Below are 24,892 nucleotides of genomic sequence, written 5' to 3' on the forward strand. Positions count from 1 at the left end.
CCCAACCTCAACCCTCATCCTCTGCGATGGAGGAGAGAAAGCCCTCCTGCCCTGCTGAGGCCAAGGAGAAGGACAAACTCCCCCAGGAGCCCACTGCTGTGCCGCCCGGTGAGTGAGGGTCCCCTGCAGGGCTGGGGGGGGGGGTGGGGGGGAAGTGCCCTCTGCACAGTGTGGGGGCTGCGTGGGGCGGCAGAGGGCAGAATTTCCTCCTCGCTTTGCTCTGGGCTCCTCTACACCAACCCTGAGGGCAAACCTTAATCCTAACCCCAACCCAGCCCCAACCCCAACCCTAATCCCAACCTTAATCCTAACCCCAGCCCTAACCCTAACCTTAACCCCAACCCCAACCTTAACCTCTACCCTTAGCCCCAACCCCAAACTCAATCCTAACACTAACCACAAACCCAACCTTAACTCTAACCCAACCCCACCCCCACCCCCAACCTTAACCCTAATCCAACCCCAACCCTAATCCTCAATCGTAACACTAACCACAACTCTAAACTCAGCTCTAATTCCGATCCCCCTCCTACCCCCAATTCCAGCTCCCCCCTTGGATGCCCCTGGGCTGCCCATGTGTGCTGTGGAGCGTTACGCGATGGACAACATTGAGGCCTTTCTCCGGAGCACAGAGGTGACAGCGGCCGCTCCCATCACGGCGGTCCCCCATCCCCCCCCAGGCCCATTGCATCCGCAGGAGGGCTGTGCCCCCTGGCCCCGCCCCCCCGCTCACGCTCCCCACGCTCCCTGGCAGCCTCAGAATGAGGAGAAGAAGATGAAGTTCCTGTGCAGCATCCGCACCATCTGCGGCTCCGCAGCAGAGAGGAACACGGTGCAGGAACTGCGCATCTTCTGCCGCCGGAACGAACTTGTGGAGAACATCATGGTGAGGGGCGGTGGGTGCTGGAGGGAGGGCAGTGGGCGGCTCCTCTCCTCCCAGTGCTGGGAGCACTGCATGCCTGATGCCATCCCGCTGTGCTGCAGGTGCTGCTGGCAGAGGAGCCGCGGAGAGAGCTGAGCTCCGAACTGCGGCTGCAAGCGGTAGCCGCCATCACCTCCCTCAGGTACTGCCCCACGCCAGGATGGCCCCACAGCATTCATATGGCCCCAGACTGCCTGTATGGCCCCACAGTGTCTGAATGGCCCCACACTGCCTGTATGGCCCCGCAGCCCCCGGGGACGATCCGTGGCAGTACTGGGCTGCTGCTCTCCCCCTTTGGGGCGGGGCAAAGGGCCGAGGGGGTCCTGCAGCACTGCTGGGCCTCAGCTCTAACACTGGCCATAACCTAACCCTAACCCTAACAACCTAACCCCAACCTGAACCCCAACCCCAATCTGACCACAGCAGCTCTCAGGACTCCCTCTGCCCCACACATCTCCATGGAGGAGGGGTTCCTCCCAGCATTGCCCCCCCTGCTCTGCAGAGTGCTGCCCATGGGGGGAATCCACTCCCCATCCTGCAGCACAGCACTCCCAGCGCCGCTGTCCCTGTTCTTGCAGCAAGGTGGAGGGGGCTCTGGAGGAGAAGATCCCTCTCTTTGTTGTGTGCTTCCGGAGCATCTTCCTGCTTCCCTCAGAGCAGGACCTGGACACAAACCTTTACTCCAAGGTGGGTGCCGGGGAGCTGCAGGACCCCCCTACCGTGCAGAACAGGGTCTTGCCATGCATCCCCCGTCCCCCTCCCCTCTAATCTCCCTCCACCCTGTCCGTTCTGCAGACCCTGAGGGCTCTGGATGAGATGCTGCACTCATTGGTGTTCATTCACCCCAGCGCCAGCATCGGAGAGGAGCTGAAAGACGTCTTCCAGGTGAGCCTTGCCCATGGGGAGCACACAGAGGAGGAGTGTTCCCCCCCCCATCCCCACCACCCCAAAAACCTTCTGGGGTGATCCAGGGGACCACAGGGCAGAGCAGCACCTCCTCTTCCCACAGGTGCTGCTGCCCTTCACCTCCTTGCAGAGCTCGACCGTGCGCCAGAGGGCAGTGGGGCGCATCTGGAAGCTGACCCATTCGCTGGCACATTACTGCCAGGAGAGGGTAAGGGCCCGACCCCCATAGTGTGGAGTCTTTGTCTCTCCTTTTCCAGCGCTCTGCCCACTCCGGGGGTGCACCTCAACTTTCTGCTCTCCACGCACAGCCCCGTCACTCCTCGGAACAATCCCCATCTGTCAGCTATGACGAGCTCCGCCTGCCCGTGCTGGGGCAGCTGGTGGGATGCCTCATCCTGTGCTGCGCTTTTGTCCAGGAGGAAAAAACATGCCGCTGTGCTTTGAGCGCTCTCCGTCACCTCTACAGATTTGTCCTGTGGAGAAGCCGTAAGGCAACGGTTGCTGACCTCTGCGTCAGCTGCCGCTCAGAGCAGTGAAGAACCCCATGGTGCTGGGGAGCTTTGCCGCACGGCCCCGTGCCTGGGGTCGGGGCAGCTGTCCAGCTCCCTGCAGGGCAGCCACTGCTCACGCACCTGCGCCTTGCTCTCCTTTCCAGGCTGGGAAGGGCAGCTGGACGAGCAGGGGAAACTGGAGCAGTGGGAAGCCGACCACGAGTTCTCCCTCACCTGGACCACCAACACCACGGTCATTTTGCTGGTGAGGAGGGATTGTCGCGCCAGGACTCATGGGCGCAGGGGGTGGGGGGAGCATGGCTGACATCCTTCCCCCCCTCTGCGTTCATTCCTCCCCAGCGCTTTGAGAAGCACTTCCACTCTTCAGAGAAGACCGATCTCATCCTCCTGGCGCTGCAGGGCATGAGGGACTGCAGCAACTACAACACCCAGGTGGCTTCCACCTTGATGGCCATCCTGACGGTTGACTTCAACCCTATGCCCAATGATGTGAGCAACCGGGAGCTGCTTGCCAGGGGGCTGAGCCCATGGGGAGGGTGGGGTTGGGTTGGGTTGGGTCCTGACGGTTAGAACGGGGTTGGGTTGGGTGCAGGAAGGCTGTGCTTGGGTTGGGTTGTCCTGCACGGCATCGGTCTGATTTGAGACTTCAGGGCGCTTGGTCCCTCCTGGGGACGCCTGGAGTGAAGTTCTGCTGTCCCTGCGACCCTTCCAGGTGCAGCGCATCGTGACGGCCATCCACAGGAGCAGGAAGCTGATCACAGAGGAGCAGGCACTGAGGACCATCCGCAGCAGCTTCGCCTCACTAGCTGCCTGCCAACCCTCGCGCAATGACACTCAGCCTGCTGCGCTGCTCCCCCACCTGCGACAAGTGCGCTGCCCCCGCCCCCCGCAGAGGGGGACCCCCACCCCCCAAGGACAGGGACCTCCACCCCACGTGGATAGGGACCCCCATCCCACACGGAGAGAGGCCCCCACTCCACACGGAGAGGGAGACCACCCCCATGGGACCTTCACCTGTGGTGCAGAGGGACCCTCACCCCACACATAGAACAACACCCACCCCATATACAGAAGGACTCCCACCCCACTCAGAGAGGGGCTCCCGCTGAGGACAGCTCTGTGCCGCAGGGACATATGGGAGCTGTGGGAGTTGGCGCTGTCCTCGGTGGATGCGGTGCCAAAGATGGTGCAGGCGCTGCTGCGTCAGCTGGAGACCGTGCCGCTGGGCCAGAAGACCGAGGTCGGCGTCCTTCACACGGCCGTGAGTTTGGGACATCCTCTGGGAACACTCTCCCCCCCACCCCCCAAACCCAGGGGAGCAGCTCAGTGCTGAGTGCTGTCCGGGTGCTTTCCGCAGGCGGCCACGGCACTGCATAAGCTCCTGCAGTACCTGGAGTACGGCCCACAGGTGCGACTGGTTTTCCCGGAGCTCTTTGTGGTGCTCATCATCCAGCTGGTGTCCGCCGGGCCGCTAGCTCCGCTGGAGATCACCGCCATCACAGAGGACCCATTCCGCCCATCTGCGCCCACCTCTGCCATCAGGTAACACCGCAGTGCCCGCTCTGACCCCGCGGCACCACCCACACTGACCCCTGACCCCACGCTGACCTTTGTGCCCCTGCTGACTCCTGACCCCACACTGACTCCTGACTGCATGATGACTTCTGATTGAACCCTGACTCTGCACTGTGCCCTGGCCCCTCACTGACCTCTGACCCCCGACCCTGTGCTGACCCAATGCTGCCCCGTTTCCATGCAGGATGGTGGTGGAGACGGCCCACAGTTTGCTACTGTGCGCTGAGATGGACAACCTGGCGTTCTCCATGGACACCCACAACCTGTGGGCGCGGCTGCAGGGCGCTGCCACGTGGCAAAACGGCCTACACTCCCTTGCCAAGTACGGCCCCAACCCCTTCCATGCTCTGCCCCACGCACTGCCCCACACACTGCCCTACACGGTGCCCCAAGTGCAGCGCTCCCGAAATAAGTAGGGAACAAGGAGAGTGCTCAGGGGGTGCTGAGGCACGGTGGGCAGATGGAAGAGCACACTGTGGGGCGGCATGGGCTGTTCCGGTCCCCCTACTCCAGCCCAGACCCAGTGGGGTCAGCCCCCCAGCCCGGCTTCAGCCCTCCCCCTGCCCCGCAGGGTGATGCTGAAGAACTGCCGGGATCAGTGCAGACCCATCTTCAGACACCTGCAGAATCTGCTGCAGTACCACCAGCTGCAGTGGAGGGAGGTCCCCGCCATGGCGTTCTACTTTGAGGTGGGTGTGGAGACGGTGTGGGGGGGTCTCCTTGGGAGGATGGGCCCCCTCCCGCCCACTGACCGCCACTCATCGCAGCTGTGGAGCTGCCAGGGGCACCACGAGGATGACACCTGCCCGCAGAAGATCTTCAGGAAATACATCCGCAGCAAACAGCCCAAGAGCAGAGAGCTGGCGCTGCGCGGGCTGAGGAACCTTTATGCTGGGAGGATGCAGCTGCTGCTACCCGACGCGCTGCTGTGGCTGCAGGACATGCGGGCTGACATCAAACTGCAGGCCATACATCTGCTGCAGGACATTGCTGGCACAGCACCCCGCCAGCATCCGAGGTGTGCTCAGCCAGCTGGCCGTGCAGCTGCTGTCCTGCTTCAATGAGGTGAGGGACGCGGGGCAGCGGGGAGCATCCAAGCAGCCCCCGCACCGTGCACAGAGCTCAGGACTACCCCGTGTGTGTTTCCTCCCAGGACAACGCAGAGGTGCGCTGGCGCTCCATGGAGCTCTTTGCGCTGCTGCTGGAGGCACCAGGCAGGAAGCGGCTGCTGCTGCAGGCGGAGAGGAGTCTGCTGCCACTCTTCATCCACATGAATGAGGACATCCCCAACGTGGCGCAGGTGGGGGCAGCTTGTGGGGTCACGGGGTCGCGAGGTTATCCGGTGTGACCAGCAACTACTCCCCTGCCCTGTGCCCACGTGTACAGTCCTCCTAGATACCAGATCCCCACCTCATATCCACCCATACAGTCCTCCCAGTTCCCCCCTCCGCCTACACCCACCTATACAGTCATTAAGGTTAGGAAAACCCTCTCACATCCCCCACCCCGTTCCCCCAGAACCTGTGGGACGGGATCGGCTATGGTGCTGACCCAGGTTTGGGATGGAGGCTCCCCCAGGATCTCCCACCAACACCCCCCTGTGTCACTGCCCCCCAGGCTGCTCAGAAAGCTCTGATCCACGCCGCCAAGCTCCTGGGCTGGCAGCAACTGCAACGCTTGGCCAGCGCGGCGGAGGTCTGGATGATTGCTGACTGTCTGGTAAGGACCCCCACCCCTCAACCCCTCCGGACCCCCCTTGCTCCCCTGCAGAAGGGGGGGCGGGGAAGCCACTCTGCGGGTGCCACCCCCACCATGCTCTCTGCAGCTTCAGAAGAGGGGCAGAGATGCGGAGCAGTACCTGAAGGACACCAGTGCTGCACCTGCACAGCCCCCAGGTGCCCGTGAGGGACACAGCCGTGCGCTTCCTCGGTGAGTCCCATCCCCAGTGGGTCCCCATCCCTCCAGGCTGAATGCTGTGGGGTTGGTGCGCAGCGGGGGTCCTGGGGGGTCACTGGGGAAATGGTGGGGTTCTTGGGAGTTATTAGGGCAACACTGGGATTACTGGGGCACTATGGGGTTCACTGAAGCATTGTGTTGGGTCTCTGGGGCTCCCTGGGGTCCTTGGGGGCAGCTGGGCACCACAGGGGTCACTGGGGCACCATAGGGTCCCTGAGACACTGAAGGGTTGCTGGGGATGATGGGGACACTATTAGGGTAGTATGGGGTTTTTGGAGGTCCTTGGAGCACCGTGGGGGTCCATGGGATGCTGTGAGGTCCCTGGGCGCCGCGGGGACGGGTGAGCGCTGACAGCAGCCATGTGCGCAGGGCTGCTAGGGCGAAAGCTGAGGAATGAGAACCGGGAGAAGATGTCGGACATCCGTAAAGGTGAGCCATCCCCCCCCGCTGCCCCGTGCCCCAGGAAGTGCCGTGTGGGGCCCACGTGGTGACACAGCACCGCTCCATTGCAGCCCTGGAGGGAGCCAAGGAGGACAGCGAGCCGGCCGTGCGCTGTCTGGTGCTGCAGACACTGCTGATCCTCAGCGTGCTGGAAGATGTGCCGCCCACCAGGCCCAGGTTGCGCCGATGGTTCTGGAGGACGTGGAGGGAGTAGTGCTGCTCCGCAGGGATGGGTCTTCGTCTGTCACGTTTGTTGTAGTGTTACATGTAGAGCTGAAATAAAAGTAGTTATTAGTTATTAGTTAAAGCTGTGTTGCAGCTGCTCTGTGTTTCGGGGTTTGGTGTTGAGAAGCGCTGTTGCAGCGCAGCGTCACCTGTGCGGATCTCTGCGGAGTAACAACGTGTTTGGAGGTGTTTGCATTCTGCTCCTCATTGCCACACTAATGCCAACCCTAAGAGCAACCCACAGCTGGTGGGAAACGAAGGGGGACAGGAAGGCAGAGCCTTTTAGCTCCACATCCCCTTATAGCCCACCCTAAAGCCCCGTATCACCCTATGGCCCCACGCAGCCCCTTATAAAACCATATCCCCCATACAGCCCCTATAGCGCCGTATCTCCCTATATCCCCCAAAAGCTCTCCACAGCCCCTCTACAGTCCTCCACAGCCTCCCCACAACCCCTGATAGTACAACATCCCTATCTATAGCTCCCTCCACCCTGCCATCACCCTATACCCTCCCACCACCCACCACAACCCCCTATAACCCCATATCCCCCTATAACACCACTATTGCCCCATATATTCCTACATCCTCCCCACAGGCCCCTACTGCCCTATATCCTCCTATAACCCTCCTGTAGTCTACACGCAGCCCCCCTACAGCCCCCCCATAGAACCGTATAGCTCCCCTCATAGCCCCCTACAGCCCCCCAGCTCCCTATATCCCCCCTCTAGCCTGAAAACCCTCCCTACAGCCCCCCCAGCCCCTTACAGCCCCACGTCAGCCCTACATCCCCCCCATAGTCCCTACACTCCCCTGTATTGCCCCCACAGCTCCATATCCCCCTATATTCCCCTCACAGCTACCTATATCCCCATATCTCCCTAGGTGGATCCCCACAGCCCACTACAGCCCCATATCACCCTGTACCCCCTCCCCCCCGTAGCTCCCGTATAACCCTATACCCACAACAGTCCCCTATCTCCCTATATCCTCCCCATGACCTCCCACAGCCTCCCTGTATTCCCACAACAGCCCCCTATAACATATAGCCCCCTGTAAACCCCCACAGCCCCCCTAAACTCCCATATCCCCACTACATCTCCCCCACTGCCCCCTGTGTCCACCTCAGCCCCGGTGGGCACCGGGAGCAGCGCTGGAGGGCTCGGGGGGGCCCGGCCCGGATGCAGGCAGCAGCGCTGGTAGGGGCCCCGAGTCCTTCAGCTGTCCCAAATCCCCGCATCCCACGGCAGAGGGGAATAAGGGGAGGGGAGGGCGGGGGGCGGGGCGGTTCGGCCCGGGCCACACACGTTTCCTCTCCCCGGCCCCGGCCCGGAGCCGTTCCCCCAAACACCTGTGGCACCGCTGTCCTCAGCACCGCTCCTCAGTGCCGCGGTTCCATCTCAGTACTGCCCGCTGTCAATGGTTTACAGGCTGGTTCGGCTCAGTTCTGTGACCAGCGGGGTGGAGGGATTTCGCAAAATCCACACCTCCAGAAAAGGGAAACAGGGGACCCCAAAATAATTAAAAGCAGCGGCAACGATCTGAGGAGAAACAAACTAATTTACTACATACGGAATTGGAAGGCAAGATAGCACACTATAACACAATATAATTCGAATTGAAGCAAATAAATCAAATAGAATGAGAGAAAGAGTATCTGAAAGCTGTAGGCCTTACAGTAGTGCTGAGGCGATGCGTGCGGTCGGGACGAGAGCCGAGGGAAGAAGAGGAGATCAGGTGACTTTGCCAGAGGTTCTATCTCCTCTCTGACCGCAAAGCCCCCCTGGGAATGTAGTTCTTCTCTTTCAGACAGGTGCCCGGAACTGGAGCATTAATGCTTTAACTCCAGGTGCACTACATGATGTTACGATGTGGAATTGCAGTCACCACCAATGATAAAACCATGACACCCGCACAGCGGCTGCAGCGGCGGTGCCGAGCGGGGCGGCCCGGGCTGTGGGTGCGGCGCTGTCTGAGGGGAGAGCCGGGTGGCCCCGAGCCGGCCGCCAACGGCCGCTCCCACGCGCTGCGCCTCAGCCAATCGCAGCCGGCGGTGCTGCCTCTGACCAATGAGAGGCCGGCATGGGCCGGCGTGGGGCTGGGGGAGGGGCAGAGTGGAGCGGCGTGGGTGCCCCCAAAGCAGCGGCAGCAGCAGGAAGGGGCTCCAAAATGCCAAGAATATTGGCGAGGCTCTGCCAGGAGCAGCAAAAGGCAGCGAGGTGCTCCCTGAAGCACCGCAGCGGTTTGTTCGCCCATGGCACACACACGTGTGCAGCCCCATCCTTTCACACATCCGTGCACACACACGCTTGACAAACCCCAGCTCTTTGACCAATCCAGTGCACACTCAACCGTGATTTGCATTAATCGCAGAAGCGTAGAACTGTAGCGTTGCTCAGGTTGGGAAAGACCCGCCTCTGCAGAGGCCGCTGCCGCTTGCATTGCTTTAGATCTTTAAGGGAGGGCGAGTTATCTAAAGGATCCCCTTTACGATCTTTCTGCTTCTCTCCTTTTTCTTTTGAACTCTGTCTCAAGGTGGATGGAGAGGGCTATCTGTTGCATCCCTCCCATTCCTCGAGTGGAACAGCTCGGCCTGGGGTAGAGGCCCTGGCTTCTTTGATGTTTGATACATCTGTTGTTCTTTTGCCGAGGGCCTCTTGGCAAAACAGAATAGCCTCACAATATGCTTTTTAGTCTATAATTCAAAAGCAGCAGTTTTTGTACTTACTAATTACTTCATCTGCCTACTACGCATGCATCAGAATGGAAAATTGACCTAAAGGACAAGTGATGAGGACTGTTAGAGACCCCTCCCCCCACCTTGATGGAATCAGGAGAATCCCAGAAAGAATTATTAGTACCAATCAAGGATGCTAGATGGCCGCAGACACCATAAAATACTCATCACGTTAGTTCTAAATGCAGAAACAACATTCCACTCCCACAGCTGGCCCTTGCCCCGGTGCTTCATGCCATCGCTAGAGCCCGAGAGGCTGGCACCAGCCCAGGGGCATAAAAACACAGCCAGAGAGACCAGCACCGGCCCCGGGGCCTGAAGCCACAGCAACAGCCCGAGAGGCCAGCACGATGTGTGGGGCCTATAGCCACAGCCGGAAAGGCCGGAAACAGTCCTGGGGCTTAAAGCCACAGCCACAGTCAGAGAGGCCGGCACCAGCGCCAGGGCCTGAAACTACAGTCATGTTGGAAATAGCCAAATAATTTATCAGGACGGTATCTTGGAAAAAGCAGGTTTTCTTCGCAATTGCAATGGCAGGCCTCCTGCAAGCAGGAGAGCACACAGAAAACTGCCTTACATCTTTGATGCCCTATTACTCGACGCTTATCTCTTTCTCTCTCCTCATTGGCTGAGGACTTCAGGTTCACAGTCTTCCCGGCACTCAACTAACCAGAAAGTGTTGCTAACTAAGCACGTATTGCTAATTAATTAACTTCTCACACTTGGTCACTCAATACTAGATGATTGCTTCTGGACATCTGCTCGTCCTTGCACAGAGATAAGCCTGGAAGGAGGAGAGAGGGGAGTATCTTGATGCCTGCCTGTTGCATCCCAACCTATCCCCAGAGCGAGGCAATCCAACCTTGTGTAGAGGCCATGGCTTCTTTGATGTTTGTTAAGTCTGTTCTCCTTTTACTGCGGGCCTCTTGTCTAAACAGGATAGCCCTACAGCCAGGGGCTGAAACCACAGTCACAGCCAGGCAGTCTGGCATCGGCCCCAAAGCCTAAAGCCACAGCCCGAGAGGCTGGTGCTGGACCCGGGGCCTGAAGCCCCAGCCCAAGAGGCCTGCGCGCTCCCTGGCGCCTAAAGCCACTGCCAGAGAGGCCAGCACCGGCCCTGGGACCTACAGCCACACACTCAGCCCAAGAGACCGGCACGGGCCCCAGAGCCTGAAGCTCTAATCAGGAAGGTCAGCAGTGGCCTGAGTGAAGGCAGAGACCCTAGGATGGTCCTTGTACAGGAGGGACCCCTGTACCGGTACAGGGGGGGGTCCCCTGCTCAAAAATTAAAGACAGGAGGAACACTTACTTCAGAGGCGGAGTCTGGGGAGTGGTTTACAAGGAATAGGCAGGACCTGGGAGGAGTTTGGTAGAAAGGGAGCAAGGCTTCTGCTTATCAATAGCACACTGCAAAGGAGGAATGAGTTAGCATTACTTGCTTCGTGGAATTATGAGTGTGCATATAGTATGGCTGCTTGAGAGCCACTGGTTGCGCAACGGGGGCAGTGTGAGCCCCCCGTGCACCGGTCTATACACCTTCAATAAACTACCTTACATTCTGACTCTTGTGAGGCTAGGTGCTGTTCCACAGGTCAGGCCCAAGGGCCTAAAACTGTAGGCACAGCACAAGAGAGGCTGGCATCGTCCCTGGGGCCTAAAGCTGTTCGCCTGCAGCCAGAGAGACCGGCACTGGTCCCAGGGCCTGAAGCCACAGCCACAGCACAGGAGGCCAGCCCCAGCCCTGGGGCCTGAAGCCACAGCCCGAAAGGGCAGAACCAGTCCTGGGGCATGAAGCCACAGCCCAAGAGGCTGGCACCAGCTTTGGGGCCTGAAGCCACAGTCACTGCCCAGGAGGCCGGCACCAGCCCCTGGGCCCAAAGTCACATCCCGAGAGGCCTGCACTGGCCCCGGGGCCTAAAGCCACAGCCACAGCACAAGAGGCCAGCACCAGCTCCGGGCCTAAGTCCACAGCCGGAGAGGCTGGCACTGGCCCAGGGCCTAAAGCCATAGTCTGGGAGGCCAACATCTGCCTTGGGGCGTAAAGCCACAACCAGAGAGGCATACAGGTGTGCATTCCTATTGGTTTCTACTGATTCCTATGGGACTCCATTGAGCACTACGAGGCCGTGCTGGTCCTTACTGCTTTTTATGGGCCAATAGTGGTTTGCGCTCCTACGGCTTCCGATGGGTGTCCACTGACCACTATGAGTCCATCCTGGTCTTTCCTGGCCCATACTGGTGTGCACGCCTGGATCCTACTAGTTCCTCTGGGACTCCATTGACCACGATGAGGCCGTATTGGTCATTACTGGTTTTTATTGGGCTGCACAAGAGTCATCCTCGCTTCCCTGTTATTTTACTTTGGTTAACCCCATTGGGTGAGCCTGGTGTTGGTTTCCTAAAGTTTGGATCTGGGAGGCATCCATTTCCTTTGCTTATGATGAAGGCACGGAAGCCATGCGGGCGCACACTAAGGTCACAAGTGTTGCAGGGGTGGGAGCGTTTGTGCCACAGCTGGTGAGCAGAGCTGGTGCTCTGGTGGGTGTGCTGCACGCGGGGACTGAGCTCTGGGCCCTCCTTGGAACAGATCACCCTGTGAGAGCCTGTCCGAAGCACCACTGTGGCGTGTGCGCGAGCTGGGCACAGCTTGGGCTGAGCAGGCCGAGCAGGTGAGCTGGGTTTGGTGCTGGGGGGTTGCCAGGAGCTGTCTCACAAGAAAAGCTGGGCTGGGGAGGAGTTCCCAGCTCAAAGGGTGCCCTTCTGACTGGCTGTTTCCAGGGGACGGGGGTTCAATTTAGGCAAAGGCTACTAAAGAGAAATGAGGAACGCAATCCTGAGAGGAAAGAAAAGAAGAGAGAGAAAACAGAGAGGTGCCAGCACTCCCGCTCGGGGCGGGCAGCAGGCCGCTGTCCCTGCGTCATAATGGGCCACGGCCAGCACTGGCCACGCTGTCACCTGCGTCGCCACGGCAACGTTTGTGACACGGCCACCCGGGAGGGGTATAAAGGCGGTGCACGGTGGTGGGTCCTGCACCCTGAAGGAGCATCTGGACGAGAGCAGACGCATCTGAAGGGATGAGCTCCGGCATGGCTGGCGCCAACACGGAGCAACCCAGCTGGCACGAGGCGGAACAGGACGAGCGAGGCCGGCCCCGCAGCGAGGCGTGCCTCCAGAGCGACAGACACCAACACCGAAGGTACACGGGTCCACAGCCACCACAGGAGCGCTGCTGCAGCCCATCTTGGCGCTGAGCGGGAGAGACCCAGCACGGGGACCAGCTCGGGGCTGTCTCCGTGTGGGGCTGGGGACTGCAACGACACTTTCCGTCTGCCACCTCCCTCCCGGCCCGAGGCAGTAGGAGCGCCGGGAAGCGGCAGATGCAGAGTGTGACCCGCTTTTCCTCTGCCCTCCAGAGCGAGTTGCCGTCTGGGATGCGGTGGCCGCCTACGTACAGGAGCACCTCCTGGTGCAGAAGGTGTGTTGGCTGTCGTCTTCCTCCTCTCCCTGTCCAGCTCAGCCTGCAGTTCCTCTGACTCTTCCCCTCCACACAAAGCAGGAAGCTCAGCCCAAATTGCTCTGCTGTGCATAGCGTGGGCTTCCTGCAAAGGCAGCATCGCTTGTGCTAGGCGGGCTCCGAGCTCAGGGCCGAGCCCAGGCCTCGGGAAGCCTCTGGATTCCACCAGGCTGCTTCCGCCCTGACTGCTGTGCTGCATTTGGGAGGGCAAGGGGAGGGAGAGGACTGCGCAGCTCCTTCCCAAAGCCTCTCCCGCTGCCCTGCCCGCTGGTGCCTCTGAGCAGCGGGAGAGGGCTTCTGAGCTCTGTCCCTACGTGGGACCCTCCTCCAGCTCTTCCTCCAGCCGGCCCATAACCCTGCAGCCCGTGCTTTCTCTTCCACTCGCAGGGGGTCTGGATTCCCACCTTCGGCTCATTCGACACCATCTCTAAAGACATCAGGACTGCGGACGGGACCGTGACTCTGCGGTGGCCTGTGTTTCAGCTGGCCAGGAACCTCAGAGCCATGCACCACCTCGGGTCCGACAAGGACTCCCTGCCAGGTAGGAGCGGGATTGAACCCTTGCAGGCTTCACGGACGGGGCAAAGAAGGCCACCGCCTCCCTTCTCAGAAGGAGACCTCCTCTCCCCCTCCGAGGTGGGGGCCGTGCTGGCTGATGGCCGCAAGAAGCACTTGTAGGGAAGCAAGCAAGCGCCTGTGGAAAAGCGACTGCAGGATCAACTCTGTCCCTCGCATTTTTCAGCCCACAGGGAGGTGGAGACCCTGAAATACAGCGAGGTGGCTGCCGCTGCCTCTGTGACCTGGCAGAGAGGGAAGACCTGCATCCAAAGCACCGTGTCCCTCCTCTCCAACTGCCTCAAGAATGGGGAGAACGTTGCCTTTGTCCTGAAGGACGTAGGAGTGCTCCTCTTTGAAGGCATGAGCTTTGGAATTAAATACTACTTACGACTTCCTTGAGAAGCTCTCTGGGAAGGAGAAATTCAGAAAAGCTTGTCTTCAAGGTGAGCTGCAGGTTTCTCCATGGCCCGGGCAGTCCCGTGACCCTTGCTCTGCCCGCACACGGCCCACCAGGACCTGGCCAGCTGCTCGGGCTGTGCAGGTGCTGCGGTGCTGTCAGCTCTCCCTGCCTTGGGCTCCTCCAGTCCTGAGGGCCTCAGCCATCACAAGGACGTCCCACAACCTCCCTGTTCCTCCCCCCCTGCAGGCCCCCTGGCTGCTGGACACGCTGGTGTCCCGGGTGGCACCGGTGGCCTCCCTGACGCACTCTGGCCGCCTCGTCGTCTTTCCCATGTGAGTATGTTTGTGGCTGCAGCCGCTGCTTGATGCAGCTGCTCAGCTCTCGTTCCATAGCGCTTGTCCATGGCTGTCCTGCCCGCGACGATATGGCACAGAACCACAGAATCATTTGAGCTGGAAGCAACCCTGAAAGGGCACCTAGTCCCACGCCCCTGCAAGGAACAGGGACACCTACCGCCAGATGAGGTTGCTCTGAGCCTGGTCCAGCCTGACTGTCCGGGCAGCCACCACCTCTCTGGGCAAGACGTTCCGGTGCCTCACCACCCTCCTGCCAAAAACTTCTTCCGTACATCCAATCTCAATCCTCCCTCTTTCCCTTTGAAACTATTTCCCCTTGCCCTACCCCCAGCGGACCCTGCTAAGGACTCCAGAAAGTAGTGAGTGGCCTTAACGCAGCAGGAAAATGTGCTGTGAGCAGACATCACGGCCAGCAAAAAGGATTGGCGGAGCACTGCGTCACGCCGGTGTCTGCTCCTTCTGCACAGGTTTCAGAAGCAGGTTGCACCCAAACCACCTCCCAAGATATTCCGCAAGGCCTCCGGAGATCTCCATGGTGAGGGGAAGCAAAAGAAAGAAGGGGCTTTGCCACCTCTTGTCCGGGGCAAGAAAGGTAAAGCAGCTGCCAGCTCCTTCCCATGGCACGTGCAACCACCGTGTGATGGGAAGTCCCCGAGCGCCCCTTGTCACTGAGCCAAAGGCTTCAGGTGAATCTCTTCTGCCTTCCCAATTCCAGTGAGGTTTGATGAAGTGCCAACCTACATCAGACGCTTCAGCATGGCAAGTACTGCTGGACAAAGCTCGGGAAGCAGAAGAAGCTTACAGCAGAAGGAGAGCTTTTCGTCCAGGTGAGGCTGGAGGCTCCGGGCTGGCATCAGCTCACAGGGCTGGCCCCTGTCCGGATCTCAGGAGCGCCACGGGGCAGCCGGTGAGCTGTCTGTGGGCAAGGCTGCGTTGCAGCCAAGGGTCCTGGCTCAGGGTTGCAGGATGCGGCCCCAAAGCCATCACCCACTCAAGCAGATCCCTCCCGCTCTGTCTTTTCAGTCCGCTGCCGGCGGTCCCGAGAACATCTGAAGCCCGCGAGCAGCCAGTGAGCCGGCAGCTGCAGGGCCAGGCAGGAAACGAAGGCCAAGAACACCTGGGCCAAACAACAGGAAAAAAACACGTCAGGTTCCGCGGAGATGAACAAGGAGCGGGACAGGACCATGAGGCTGGAGCGGCGGCCATGTGGAAAGCAAAGGCCTCGCACCCTCAGGTTGCCGGGAGGCAGGTGGCATCTCGCATCAAAGAAAGGAGATGTTCATTAAGGGCTGAGTCCAGCCTGTCCAGGGACACCAAAGGCCACGCATCCCGGCCGCCGTTACTGCCACGTGACTCTGTCAAACTACTCAGGCAGAGGCAGATGGCTAAGGAGGACAGGCCAGCGCAGGCAGAACCTCGGGAGACGGCAGCATCACCGTCTCACCGTGAGTGCAGCCTGCCCGAGGAGCCCTCCACCTGCAGATCTGGTTCGCTGCCACCCATACGCAACAGACCAGAGTCTCCCAGGAGTCCGCCTCCAAGGACCACAGCCCCGCGCCGCAGGCCGCCAACACCCTACCCGTTTCTGCCACGTGACTCTGTCAAACTACTCAGGCAGAGGCAGATGGCTAAGGAGGACAGGCCAGCGCAGGCAGAACCTCGGGAGACGGCAGCATCACCGTTTCACCGTGAGTGCAGCCTGCCTGAGGAGCCCTCCACCAGCCGATCTGGTTTGCTGCCACCCATACGCAACAGACCAGAGTCTCCCAGGAGTCCGCCTCCAAGGACCACAGCCCCGCGCCGCAGGCCGCCAACACCCTACCCACGCTGAGCAGGGCATGGGGTGCCCGGGACAGACAGAGCTGCCCCTGAGCCTGCAAAACCCCATCCGCATCCTTCCTGGGTGCCAGCTCCCTCTAGAAAAGCAGAGGTAGAGGGACAGTGGGGACTGGGCTGGATTCAAGAAAGAACATTCACACTAGAAGCTGCGGAACAAGATAGATAAACGGCATGAGAAAGGAATGCTGAGAACTAAGGATGCCTCCAGGAGACAAAAACATGAGTCAAGCGAGCCACACGATCGCCACACGATAACAACCCTGGTTGGAGGAAGAGCGCGTGGCTACGAACAACTCGTGACACCGATGGATAAGCGCCTGCATGCACGCTTAAGGAGTCGACCAGGGGCGACTGTGTGCAATGATTTCTTGACATGGAAAGGGGGGTGGGAAAGTGGGAAAGAGAGAACTTGGGGATATTTGAACCTGCAATAAACAATTTGGATCATTCACACCTGAGTCCGTGCCTTCAGACGCCGCAGGAACTCTCCCAAGACCCCGTGGCCCTGGGTGCATACGATGGCTGTATTTCATGGAATCATCCCAGAATCATGGAATGCCCTGCGTTGAAAAGGACCCCAAAGATCACGGAATCATAGAATCGCTAAGGTTGGAAAAGACACACAGGATCATCCAGTCCAACCATTCCCCGTCACCAATGGTTCTCGCTAAACCATGTCCCTCAACACAACCTCCAAACGCTCTTTGAACACCATGAGGCTCGGCGACTCCACCACCTCTCTGGACAGCCCATTCCAGTGCCTGACCACCCTTTCAGAGAAGTACTATTTCCTAACGTCCAGCCTGAATGTTCCCTGGTGCAGCTTGAAACTATTCCCTCTAGTCCTATCACTAGTCACACAAGAAAAGAGGACCAGGCTGCCCAGCAGACCAGACCAGCAGAGCCACATCCAGCCTGGCCTTCAATGCCTCCAGGGATGGGGCATCCACAGCCTCTCTGGGCAAGTTGTTCCAGTGCGTCACCCCCTTCTGAGTGAAAAACTTCCTCCTCATATCTAACCCAAACCTCCCCCGTCTCATTTGAAAACCTGTTCCTCCTTGTCCTATCGCTATCAACCCATGTCATTCCCCCTTCTGTTTATGTGCTCCCTTCAAGTATTGGAAGGCCACCATGAGGTCTCTCTGGAGCCTTCTCTTCTCCAAGCTGAACAAGCCCAGTTCCCTCAACCTTTCTTCAGAGGAGAAGAAAGCCCTGTGGTCATCTTAGTGGCCCTCCTCTGGACCCGGTCCAAGAGCTCTGCGTCTTTCTTGTGCTGGGGGCCCCAGGCCCTTCACAGGCCCTGTTGAAACTCATACAGTTTACCTTGGCCCAGCCAGCCAGCCTTTCCACGTCCCTCTGTAGTGCCTTTCTCCCCTCCGGCTGATCAACACTCCCTCCCAGCTTGGGAGGGAGCTGTAGGACGCTGATGGGGCTCTCAAGGTAGACAGGGGTTGGGATGGCGCCAGGTTGCATGGTTACACTGACAGGGTAATCTCTGGGGACAGGCGGTTGTTCCAGTGGTGGCACCGCTGACGGTTGGCCTGGTGTCACCCGGTGGCCCTGGGGGAGTTGTTTTACCCCAGGTGGGGCTTTACACGGGGGTTTGGCGGGAACCGTCCATTTCTGAAGGGAAGCTGGGAAAAAAAATACCATGAAATTAACATGGTATTTATTTTAGTAGAAACAGATGGTTTGGGGGGTGATCCCGTGGGGACAAAGCAGAGCGAGGACGTGTCACTATGTGGGGTTGTCCTCAAAATTCCCATTTGAGACCTCTGGAGGACTCCAGGAGCTCCTGGGGTCCCCCTGGTTACCTTAACCCCTCTGGCTCATCTCCAGACCCTTGCAGAAGACAACAGGACCCTTTGAACCCAGCTGAGGACCCCCTGGATCCTATAAGTCCGCTCTGTGACATCCCCAGACCCTTCTGAATGAATCCAAGGATACCAGGGACCCATCTGGAGATGCCCTGCACCCTACAGGATCCTTCTGGCACATCTCCAGACCCTTCTGGATTCATCCAAGGACTCTCTGGAGCAACAAGAGGACCGCCTGGACCATACAAGACCTCCCTACAACATCCCCAGACCCTTCTGGATGACTCCAGGACCACTCCAGGACCCACATGAGGGCTCCCTGGACCATACCAGACTCTACTGGGACATCTCCAGATCATCCCAGTGTCTCCTCAGAGCTCCAGGGCCCATACCGGGAGCTTCCAGATCCTTCCAGGGACCCCCCACGACCAACCTGGGGACCCCCTGGGGACCCTAAGACCCCTCCGGGACATCTCCAGACCCTTTGCGATGAATCCAAGAACCCTCTGGATCCACCTGGGGACACCCTGGCCACCCCAAGACCCTTCGGGGACATCTCCAGGTCCTTCTGGATGACTCCAGTGCCAGCCAGGGGGGGTCGTGGGGGGCAGAAAAGGGTTAGCGGGGCTTCTATGGGGTGGAAGGAAGGGCGGGGGGTGGAAAGGGGGGTTGAGGAGAATCTAGGGGGGAAGGCGTGAGCGGGACTTCTGTGGGGTGGAAAAGGGGTCTGGAGGTGGAGGGAGGGGTGAAAGGGAGAAACCGGGGGACTCTGGGGAGCTTCTAGGGGGTGGAAAGAGGGTCTGGGGGCAGAGAGAAGGAGTTGTTGGGTGGAAAAAGAGGCTTCTGTGGATGTGAAGGGGGACTGGGGTGATGGGGGGGCATTGTGGAGGGGAACGTAGGGAGTTGAGAGGGGGGGTAGGGGGGCATCTGCAGGGCAGCAAGGGGGGTCTGGGAGTGGACGGGGGGTTGTGAGGGGGGAGAAATGGGGTGAGTGCGGTCTCTATTGGGAGGAAAGGGGGTCTGGGGGTGGAGAGGAGGGTGGCAGGGGGAAGCTGGGGGGCTGTGGGGGGCTTCTGTGGGGGTGGAAGGGGGTTCTGGGAGCTGAGAGAAGGGGTTGTGGGGGGGAAAAAGGGTGAGCGGGGCTTCCATGGCGTGGAAAGGGGGTCTGGCGGTAGAAGGGGACATTGCGTAGGGGAGCTGAGAAGGGGGTAAGGGGGCTTCTATGGGGTGGAAAGGGAGTCTGGGGGGGGATCTTGCGGGGTTTTGGAGGGGGAAAGGGAGGAGTGAGGTCTCTAAGGGGTTGAAAGAGGGTCTGCGGGGGGGGGGGGGGGGAAACGGGGTGAACAGAGCCTCCAAGAGGCAGAAAGAGCATCTGAGGGAGGAGAGAGGGCTGCGACGGGGGAGCGAGGGGTTTTGCGGGCTTCTATTGCACCGAAAGGGGGTCTGGCTGGGGGAGACTGGGGGTCCAAAGGGGGGAAACAGACATCAGGGGTCAGGGAGGAGGGCACGGGGGGTTACAGGGGATTCTAAGAGTCAGAAAAAAGGGTCGGGAGGTGGGGGGGGAAGGGAGGACGGAGGGCCCTTGCGTAGCCAGTAGGGGTTGGTAGATCACAACGGGAACCACGGCTGGACACTGAGGAGAGGCACTGAGGGGAGGGCTGGAAAAGGACTCCAGTGATCAGAGGGGGGGAACTGGACGTTGGGGACTGGGGGAGGGTATAAACCCAGAGGCCAGACATAGGGTCTGGGGGGTTGTGGGCGACCCATGGCGGGGGAGAGGGAGGACACAGGGCACCTCCCGCCCCCGAGCAGAGGCCCTGAGGACCACAGAGGCCCCACGGGGCCAACACAGAGCGGCACGCGGCCCCCCACCCTCTTACCGCCGGCCCCTGCACCGATGCCTCCCCCCACCCTCTTACCGCCGGCCCCGAACACCCACTCGTCGAAGCTGAGGCGGCGCTCGGAGCCCCGGGGCCGCCCCGCGGCCTTGGAGCGCTGCGGAGCACTGCGCGACTTCCTCACGGCCGCCGCCTCTTCCGGGCGCGGGGTGATGACGGCACGGCGCGGGACGCCACGGCACCATAGCAACACGCGGGGACAGTCGCGCTGAAGCGCGCTTGCTACGGAGACACCGTCACGCGTGCGCTGTCACCACGCCGACGGCTTTACGCCGTGCCGTGAGCGAGGGCGCGCTGTCGCCATCGCAACGCAGCTGAGCTGGGCCTCCAGGGGCAGCGGGGGGCGAAGAAGTCTGGCGGGAGGAACGGTGAGCCCTCAGCGATCCCCTGGGGAGGTGCGGGAGGGGTTGGGGGGAGGGCAGAGCTCCGGGGATGGTGGCAGTGGGTGGGGCTGTGGGGTGGGAGATCCGCAGGGAGATGCAGTGAAACAGTGGCATCTGGGCAGAGCACGGAGATAAGGGAAAAGCAACACGGGCATCTGGACAACACAGTGAGACCGAAACTGAAAGCAAAGAAAGGACGAGGGAAGAGAAGGAAGAAAGAAAAAGTAAGGGAAAAAGGGGAAAAAATGAAGAGGAGAGAAAAAAGAAAAGGAGAGGAGAAGGAGAGGAGAAGGAGAGGGGAGGGGAGGGGAGGGGAGTCTGCAATGTCGCCGTGTATTGGTGTGCGTCCGCAGCGCCTGACCCTGCGGCCACGGGGTGGCGCTGCCCCCCGCACAGCCCTGCGTGGCAATGGCCGTTGTCATCCTGGTGGCCATCCCCATCCCCATGCCGGTGACCAAGACCACACTGCTGGCCATCCCAATCCCCATGCTGGTGGCATAGTGCTACCCCATAGCATTGCCCCGTAGCACTGTTCCATAACGTCACCCTAGAGCACTATGCATAGCACTGCCCCATAGCATCACCCCAGACCGCTGCTCCATGTCACCCCTTAGCATCAACCGATACCATTTTCCCATAATGTCACCCCATAGCACTGCCCCGTAGCGGTGCTCCATTGCGTCACCCCGCTGCACCACCCAAAACTGTCACTCCGTAGCATCACCCCATAGCATCACCCCATACAGTCACCATATAGTGCTGCATTATAGTGCATCCCCATGGCATCACCCCAGAGTGCCGTCCCATACTGCTGTCCCATACATCACACCACAGCGTCGCCTCATAGCATCACCCCATAGTGCTGCACAATAGCATCACCCTGTAGCATCACAACATAGCACTGCCCCATGGCACTGTCCTGCAGTGTCACCCCATATTGTCACCCCAAAGTGCTGCCCCACAGTATCATCCCATAGTGTCACCCTGTAGTGTCACTCCTAGGGCTAGGAGTTATGGGGTTAGGGTTAGGGTTGGGGTTGGGATTATGGCTAGGGTTAACACTGGGGTTGGGGTTGGGGCTGTTTTTTGGAATTGGTTAGGGATAAGATCCGTCAGGCTTAGGGTTTGGATAACCTGAAGAGTAAGAAGGAAATGCACAGGCAGTGCAATCAGGGACCGGTACTGTGGGAAGAATCGTAGAATCACTCAGGTTGGAAAAGACCTGAAAGATCATCGAGTCCAACCACAATCTAACCATACTACCCGAAGGAAGCCATCAATCTGTGTATCCTTCTGGACAAAACGCCCAGCACACAGCTGGACAAAAACAGAATGCAGTGGGTGGCAAATGGCTGATGGACTGGGCCCCAAGGGTTATGGTAGGTGGGGTTTCCATCCGGCTGGCAGCCGGTCACTGGCGGGGCTCCCCAAGGCTCCGTTTTAGGGCCAGTTCTCTTTCCTATTTTCATCAATGCCTTGCATGTAGGAACAGAAGGTGTTTTGCGCAAGATTGCTGTCAGTACTGGACGGGGAGGAGTTGTTGGCTCCTGTCGCTGAGGGTGGAGAGAGAGGCCTTGCAGGGAGATCCAGCCAAAGGAGAGAGCTGGGCGACCACCAAGCACACGGAGTTTAACAAGACCATCAGGAAAAACGTCTTGACAGAAAGGGTTGTTAAGCACTGGGATGGGCTGCCCAGGGAGGTGGTTGAGTCACCATCCCTGAATGTGTTTAAAAGCCGTTTGGATGTGATGCTCAGGGACGTGATTTAGCAGAGGGTTGTTTGAGTTACGGTAGTATGGTTAGGTTGCGGCTGGACTCGATCGTCTTTAAGGTCTTTTCCAACCTGAGCACTTCTATGATTCTATGACTCTAAGAGCAAGTGCCATATTCTACACCCGGGAAAGGGCAACCCCGGCTGTACGTACAGACAGGAGTTGCATGTCTTGTGATTGGACAGAAATCTCCCCAGCCTAAGCCAGGAACGGATCTGTACTGGGGATGCGGAGAAAGGGGTCTTGATTTTGACAAGTTGCCTCTGGAAAATTAATTTTATCATTAGATATTTGGCATTACAAGAACAGAGACAGCCTTCAACACATCTGACGAGGGAGGAACAGCACTCACACAAACAACAAGCAAGCCACCAGAAACAAGCAGAGCAAAAACACTCTGGGAAACCAAATACAAATCTATTTTCAAGAGAATCTTTAGCTTCTTGCCGTAGGAGCTGATGGAGCCTCCCATCACTTGAATTGTGGAGGCCACTTCAGAAATTCTATGTCAATCAGGTCCAACACTGAAGTACAACTATAGGAGTCCATGTTCCAAATTCTTGAAAACCCGGTTACGGATGTCAGCTGTGGATGCCCCATCCCTGGAGGCATTCAAGGCCAGGCTGGATGTGGCTCTGGGCAGCCTGGTCTACTGGTTGGCGACCCTGCACATGGCCGGGGGGCTGAAACCAGATGATCTTTGAGGTCCTTCTCAACCCCCCTGCCACCCTATGATTCTGTGAGACAAGCCGGTGTCGAGGAAGCCCCTAGCCAGGAAGAAGTCCAGTGCAAAGGGAAAAGGACTGCTAGGGGGCCAGGGGCTCACTGTGTTTTAGAGACCGAGAGATGTGAAGCTTGGAGATGCCCTTGCAAATAAAATCATTTACGCAGGGAGACCTGCAAACGAGATGCCTTTGCTAACCAGAGACTTGGGAATGAGGTGCCCTTGCTTGCAAGTACGTTCCTTTCCCCTCTGTCTGTACGTTCTCACCAGGTAAGATCTCAGTTACAAAAGCCTGTAGACAACTTGGACTTCAGAACTTTGGACGTGCTGTGCAGGCCTGATAGGTCACACAGAAGGGGGAACGTTACGGGCACCGGGAAGCCTGTAACCTCCACGTACTTGAGCCAACGAGGAAAGAAGGAAGGGACAATGCGAACGGGAAGACAGGATAAAAGGGATTCTTTCCCATCCTTGGTGAGACCCACAGGTGTGAGGTGAGACCTCCCTTTCTTTCAATCAAGAAAGCTAAAGCCTCTCCTCCGACTCTTTTGGGGATAAAGATAACTTGAGCAAGCCCATCAGAGCCCAATTTTCCCACAGAGCCCGGGAAATTTGGGAATTGGCTGATGTGGTTGCCAAGCCACTCTCCATGATACGAGAAAAGTCGTGGCGCTCAGGTGAAGTCCCTGGTGACTGGAAAAAAGGCAACACCACACCCATTTCTACAAAGGGTAAAAAGGATGGCCCCGGGAACTACCGGCCTGTCACTCTAACCTCTGGCCTGGGGAGGATCACAGAGCAGATCCTCCAAGAAGCAATGCTAAGGCACACGGAAGGCAGGGAGCTGATACGGGAGAACCAGCATGGCTTCTGCCCAACCAAGGGCAAATCCTGCTTGACCAACCTGGTGGGTGGGCTTCCGTGATGGTGTCACTGCATCAGTGGACAAGGGAGAGCCACTGATGTCCTCCATCTGCATTAAAGTAAGGCCTTCGACACGGTCCCCCACAACATCCTTCTCTCCAAATTGGAAAGAGGTGGATTTGACGGGTGGGCTGTTTGATGGATGAAGGACTGGCTGCAGGATGGAGTCCAGAGAGTGGTGGTCAGCGGCTCCATGTCTGGATGGAGATCGGCGTCCCACAGTGCTGGCAGCGATTTGAGGATGACACCAAGCTGTAAGGTGCGGGGACACACCAGAGGGATGGGATGCCACCCAGAGGGAGCTGTGCAGGCTGAGCAGATGGCCCAGGTGAACCTCATGAGGTTCAACAAATCCAAGAGCAAGGTCTTGCGCCTGGGTCGAGGCAACCCCCACTACCAGTATGAGCTGGGGGTGAAAGGACTGAGAGCAGCCCTGCAGAAAGACACCTGGGGATACAGGTGGGTGGGAAAGTGGACATCAGTCAGCACTGTGCCTTCACAGCCCAGAAAGCCAACCGTATCCTGGGCTGCATTCCAAGCAGCACGGCCAGCAGGGCAAGAGAGGTGATCCCGCCCCTCTACCCTGCGCTGCTGAGGCCTCACCTGGAGCACTGTGTCCAGATGTGGAGTCCTCAGCACAGGACAGACATGGAGCTGTTGCAGCGCGTCCAGAGGACGGCCACAAAAAGGATCCCAGGAGCGGAACAGCTCTCCTGCAAGGACAGAGCTGGGGCTGAGAGAGCTGGGACTGTGCAGCCTGGAGGGGAGGAGGCTGCGAGGTCACCTGAGAGCAGCCTTCAGCGTTCAAAGGGGAGAGACAGGAAAGAATAGCACAGACTCTGTAGCAGACTCTGTGGCGATACAACAAGGGGAAATGGCTTCGAGCTCAGGGAGGGCGCAGTTTCGTTTGGATGTAAGGAAAAAATCTTCTTTTCCTTAGGGAAGGTGGAGAGGCACTGGAACGTGTTACCTAGTGTTGAGGTGGATGCCCCGTCCCTGGAGACTTTCAAGGTGAGGCTGGACCAGGCCCTGTGCGTTGCAGGGGAGCTGGGCTACGTGGCCACGATGGAGTCACCACGGCGACACAGAGGAACAATGCCGGGTAATGGATGGAGCTTTCTGACAAGGAATCGGCTCGTTCCAGGCAAAGCCGGGCAACTTTCAAAACAACAAATCATAACCGTTACGGTAAAGGGTACTTTGGAACAGTTGTGATTTCCGCGCCAACTGCCTGAAGATCAATGTAGGCAACGGCTACTAAAGAGAAATGAGGAACGCAATCCTGAGAGGAAAGAAAAGAAGAGAGAGAAAACAGAAAGGTGCCAGCACTCCCGCTCGGGGCGGGCAGCAGGCCGCTGTCCCTGCGTCATAATGGGCCACGGCCAGCACTGGCCACGCTGTCACCTGCGTCGCCACGGCAACGTTTGTGACAC

The 24,892-nt window shown here is 58.9% G+C and overlaps 4 protein-coding genes across 4 annotated transcripts; all 4 read left to right on the top strand.

Annotated features, from left to right (window-relative positions):
* Positions 1 to 3,388, top strand: LOC107050557. Its single transcript, XM_025145410.2, has 11 exons — positions 1 to 108; positions 546 to 634; positions 755 to 886; positions 985 to 1,064; positions 1,501 to 1,609; positions 1,718 to 1,807; positions 1,932 to 2,036; positions 2,137 to 2,314; positions 2,484 to 2,584; positions 2,680 to 2,829; positions 3,053 to 3,388. The coding sequence occupies exons 1-11, from the start codon at positions 27 to 29 to the stop codon at positions 3,386 to 3,388; spliced, it is 1,452 nt and encodes a 483-aa protein (XP_025001178.2). The 5' UTR covers positions 1 to 26.
* Positions 3,354 to 5,848, top strand: LOC107054358. The gene is made up of 8 exons (XM_040654954.1): positions 3,354 to 3,601; positions 3,698 to 3,882; positions 4,100 to 4,237; positions 4,487 to 4,604; positions 4,683 to 4,904; positions 5,069 to 5,215; positions 5,533 to 5,634; positions 5,741 to 5,848. Exons 1-8 carry the CDS (start codon positions 3,524 to 3,526, stop codon positions 5,846 to 5,848), a joined length of 1,098 nt encoding a protein of 365 aa, XP_040510888.1. The 5' UTR covers positions 3,354 to 3,523.
* Positions 5,849 to 12,196: 6,348 nt separating this feature from the next.
* LOC121108110 (coiled-coil domain-containing protein 81-like) lies at positions 12,197 to 13,745 on the top strand. The gene is made up of 5 exons (XM_040654955.1): positions 12,197 to 12,273; positions 12,400 to 12,470; positions 12,688 to 12,749; positions 13,176 to 13,329; positions 13,531 to 13,745. Exons 1-5 carry the CDS (start codon positions 12,197 to 12,199, stop codon positions 13,743 to 13,745), a joined length of 579 nt encoding a protein of 192 aa, XP_040510889.1.
* Positions 13,746 to 13,802: 57 nt separating this feature from the next.
* Positions 13,803 to 17,872, top strand: LOC121108111. Its single transcript, XM_040654956.1, has 5 exons — positions 13,803 to 14,078; positions 14,570 to 14,694; positions 14,818 to 14,929; positions 15,126 to 15,547; positions 17,781 to 17,872. Coding segments are annotated over exons 1-5 (753 nt in total). The 5' UTR covers positions 13,803 to 14,076.
* The last annotated feature ends 7,020 nt before the right edge of the window (positions 17,873 to 24,892 follow it).

This window comes from Gallus gallus, chromosome 34, assembly GCF_016699485.2.
Source record: "Gallus gallus isolate bGalGal1 chromosome 34, bGalGal1.mat.broiler.GRCg7b, whole genome shotgun sequence".
NCBI lineage: Eukaryota > Metazoa > Chordata > Aves > Galliformes > Phasianidae > Gallus > Gallus gallus.

What these genes read in the sequence shown, in the direction of transcription:
- LOC107050557 (XM_025145410.2), top strand. Translation starts at nt 27, where the DNA reads ATGGAGGAGAGAAAGCCCTCCTGCCCTGCTGAGGCCAAGGAGAAGGAC. An exon ending in CCTTTCTCCGGAGCACAGAG is followed by an intron (nt 635 to 754) that starts GTGACAGCGGCC and finishes GCTCCCTGGCAG; the next exon opens with CCTCAGAATGAGGAGAAGAA. An exon ending in CACATTACTGCCAGGAGAGG is followed by an intron (nt 2,037 to 2,136) that starts GTAAGGGCCCGA and finishes CTCCACGCACAG; the next exon opens with CCCCGTCACTCCTCGGAACA.
- LOC121108111 (XM_040654956.1), top strand. An exon ending in TCTTGTCCGGGGCAAGAAAG is followed by an intron (nt 14,695 to 14,817) that starts GTAAAGCAGCTG and finishes TCCCAATTCCAG; the next exon opens with TGAGGTTTGATGAAGTGCCA. An exon ending in GGCAGCATCACCGTCTCACC is followed by an intron (nt 15,548 to 17,780) that starts GTGAGTGCAGCC and finishes GCTCATCTCCAG; the next exon opens with ACCCTTGCAGAAGACAACAG.
- LOC107054358 (XM_040654954.1), top strand. Translation starts at nt 3,524, where the DNA reads ATGGTGCAGGCGCTGCTGCGTCAGCTGGAGACCGTGCCGCTGGGCCAG. An exon ending in GGCCTACACTCCCTTGCCAA is followed by an intron (nt 4,238 to 4,486) that starts GTACGGCCCCAA and finishes CCTGCCCCGCAG; the next exon opens with GGTGATGCTGAAGAACTGCC. An exon ending in CCATGGCGTTCTACTTTGAG is followed by an intron (nt 4,605 to 4,682) that starts GTGGGTGTGGAG and finishes CACTCATCGCAG; the next exon opens with CTGTGGAGCTGCCAGGGGCA.
- LOC121108110 (XM_040654955.1), top strand. Translation starts at nt 12,197, where the DNA reads ATGGGCCACGGCCAGCACTGGCCACGCTGTCACCTGCGTCGCCACGGC. An exon ending in GACACGGCCACCCGGGAGGG is followed by an intron (nt 12,274 to 12,399) that starts GTATAAAGGCGG and finishes AGCTGGCACGAG; the next exon opens with GCGGAACAGGACGAGCGAGG. An exon ending in CGACAAGGACTCCCTGCCAG is followed by an intron (nt 13,330 to 13,530) that starts GTAGGAGCGGGA and finishes CGCATTTTTCAG; the next exon opens with CCCACAGGGAGGTGGAGACC.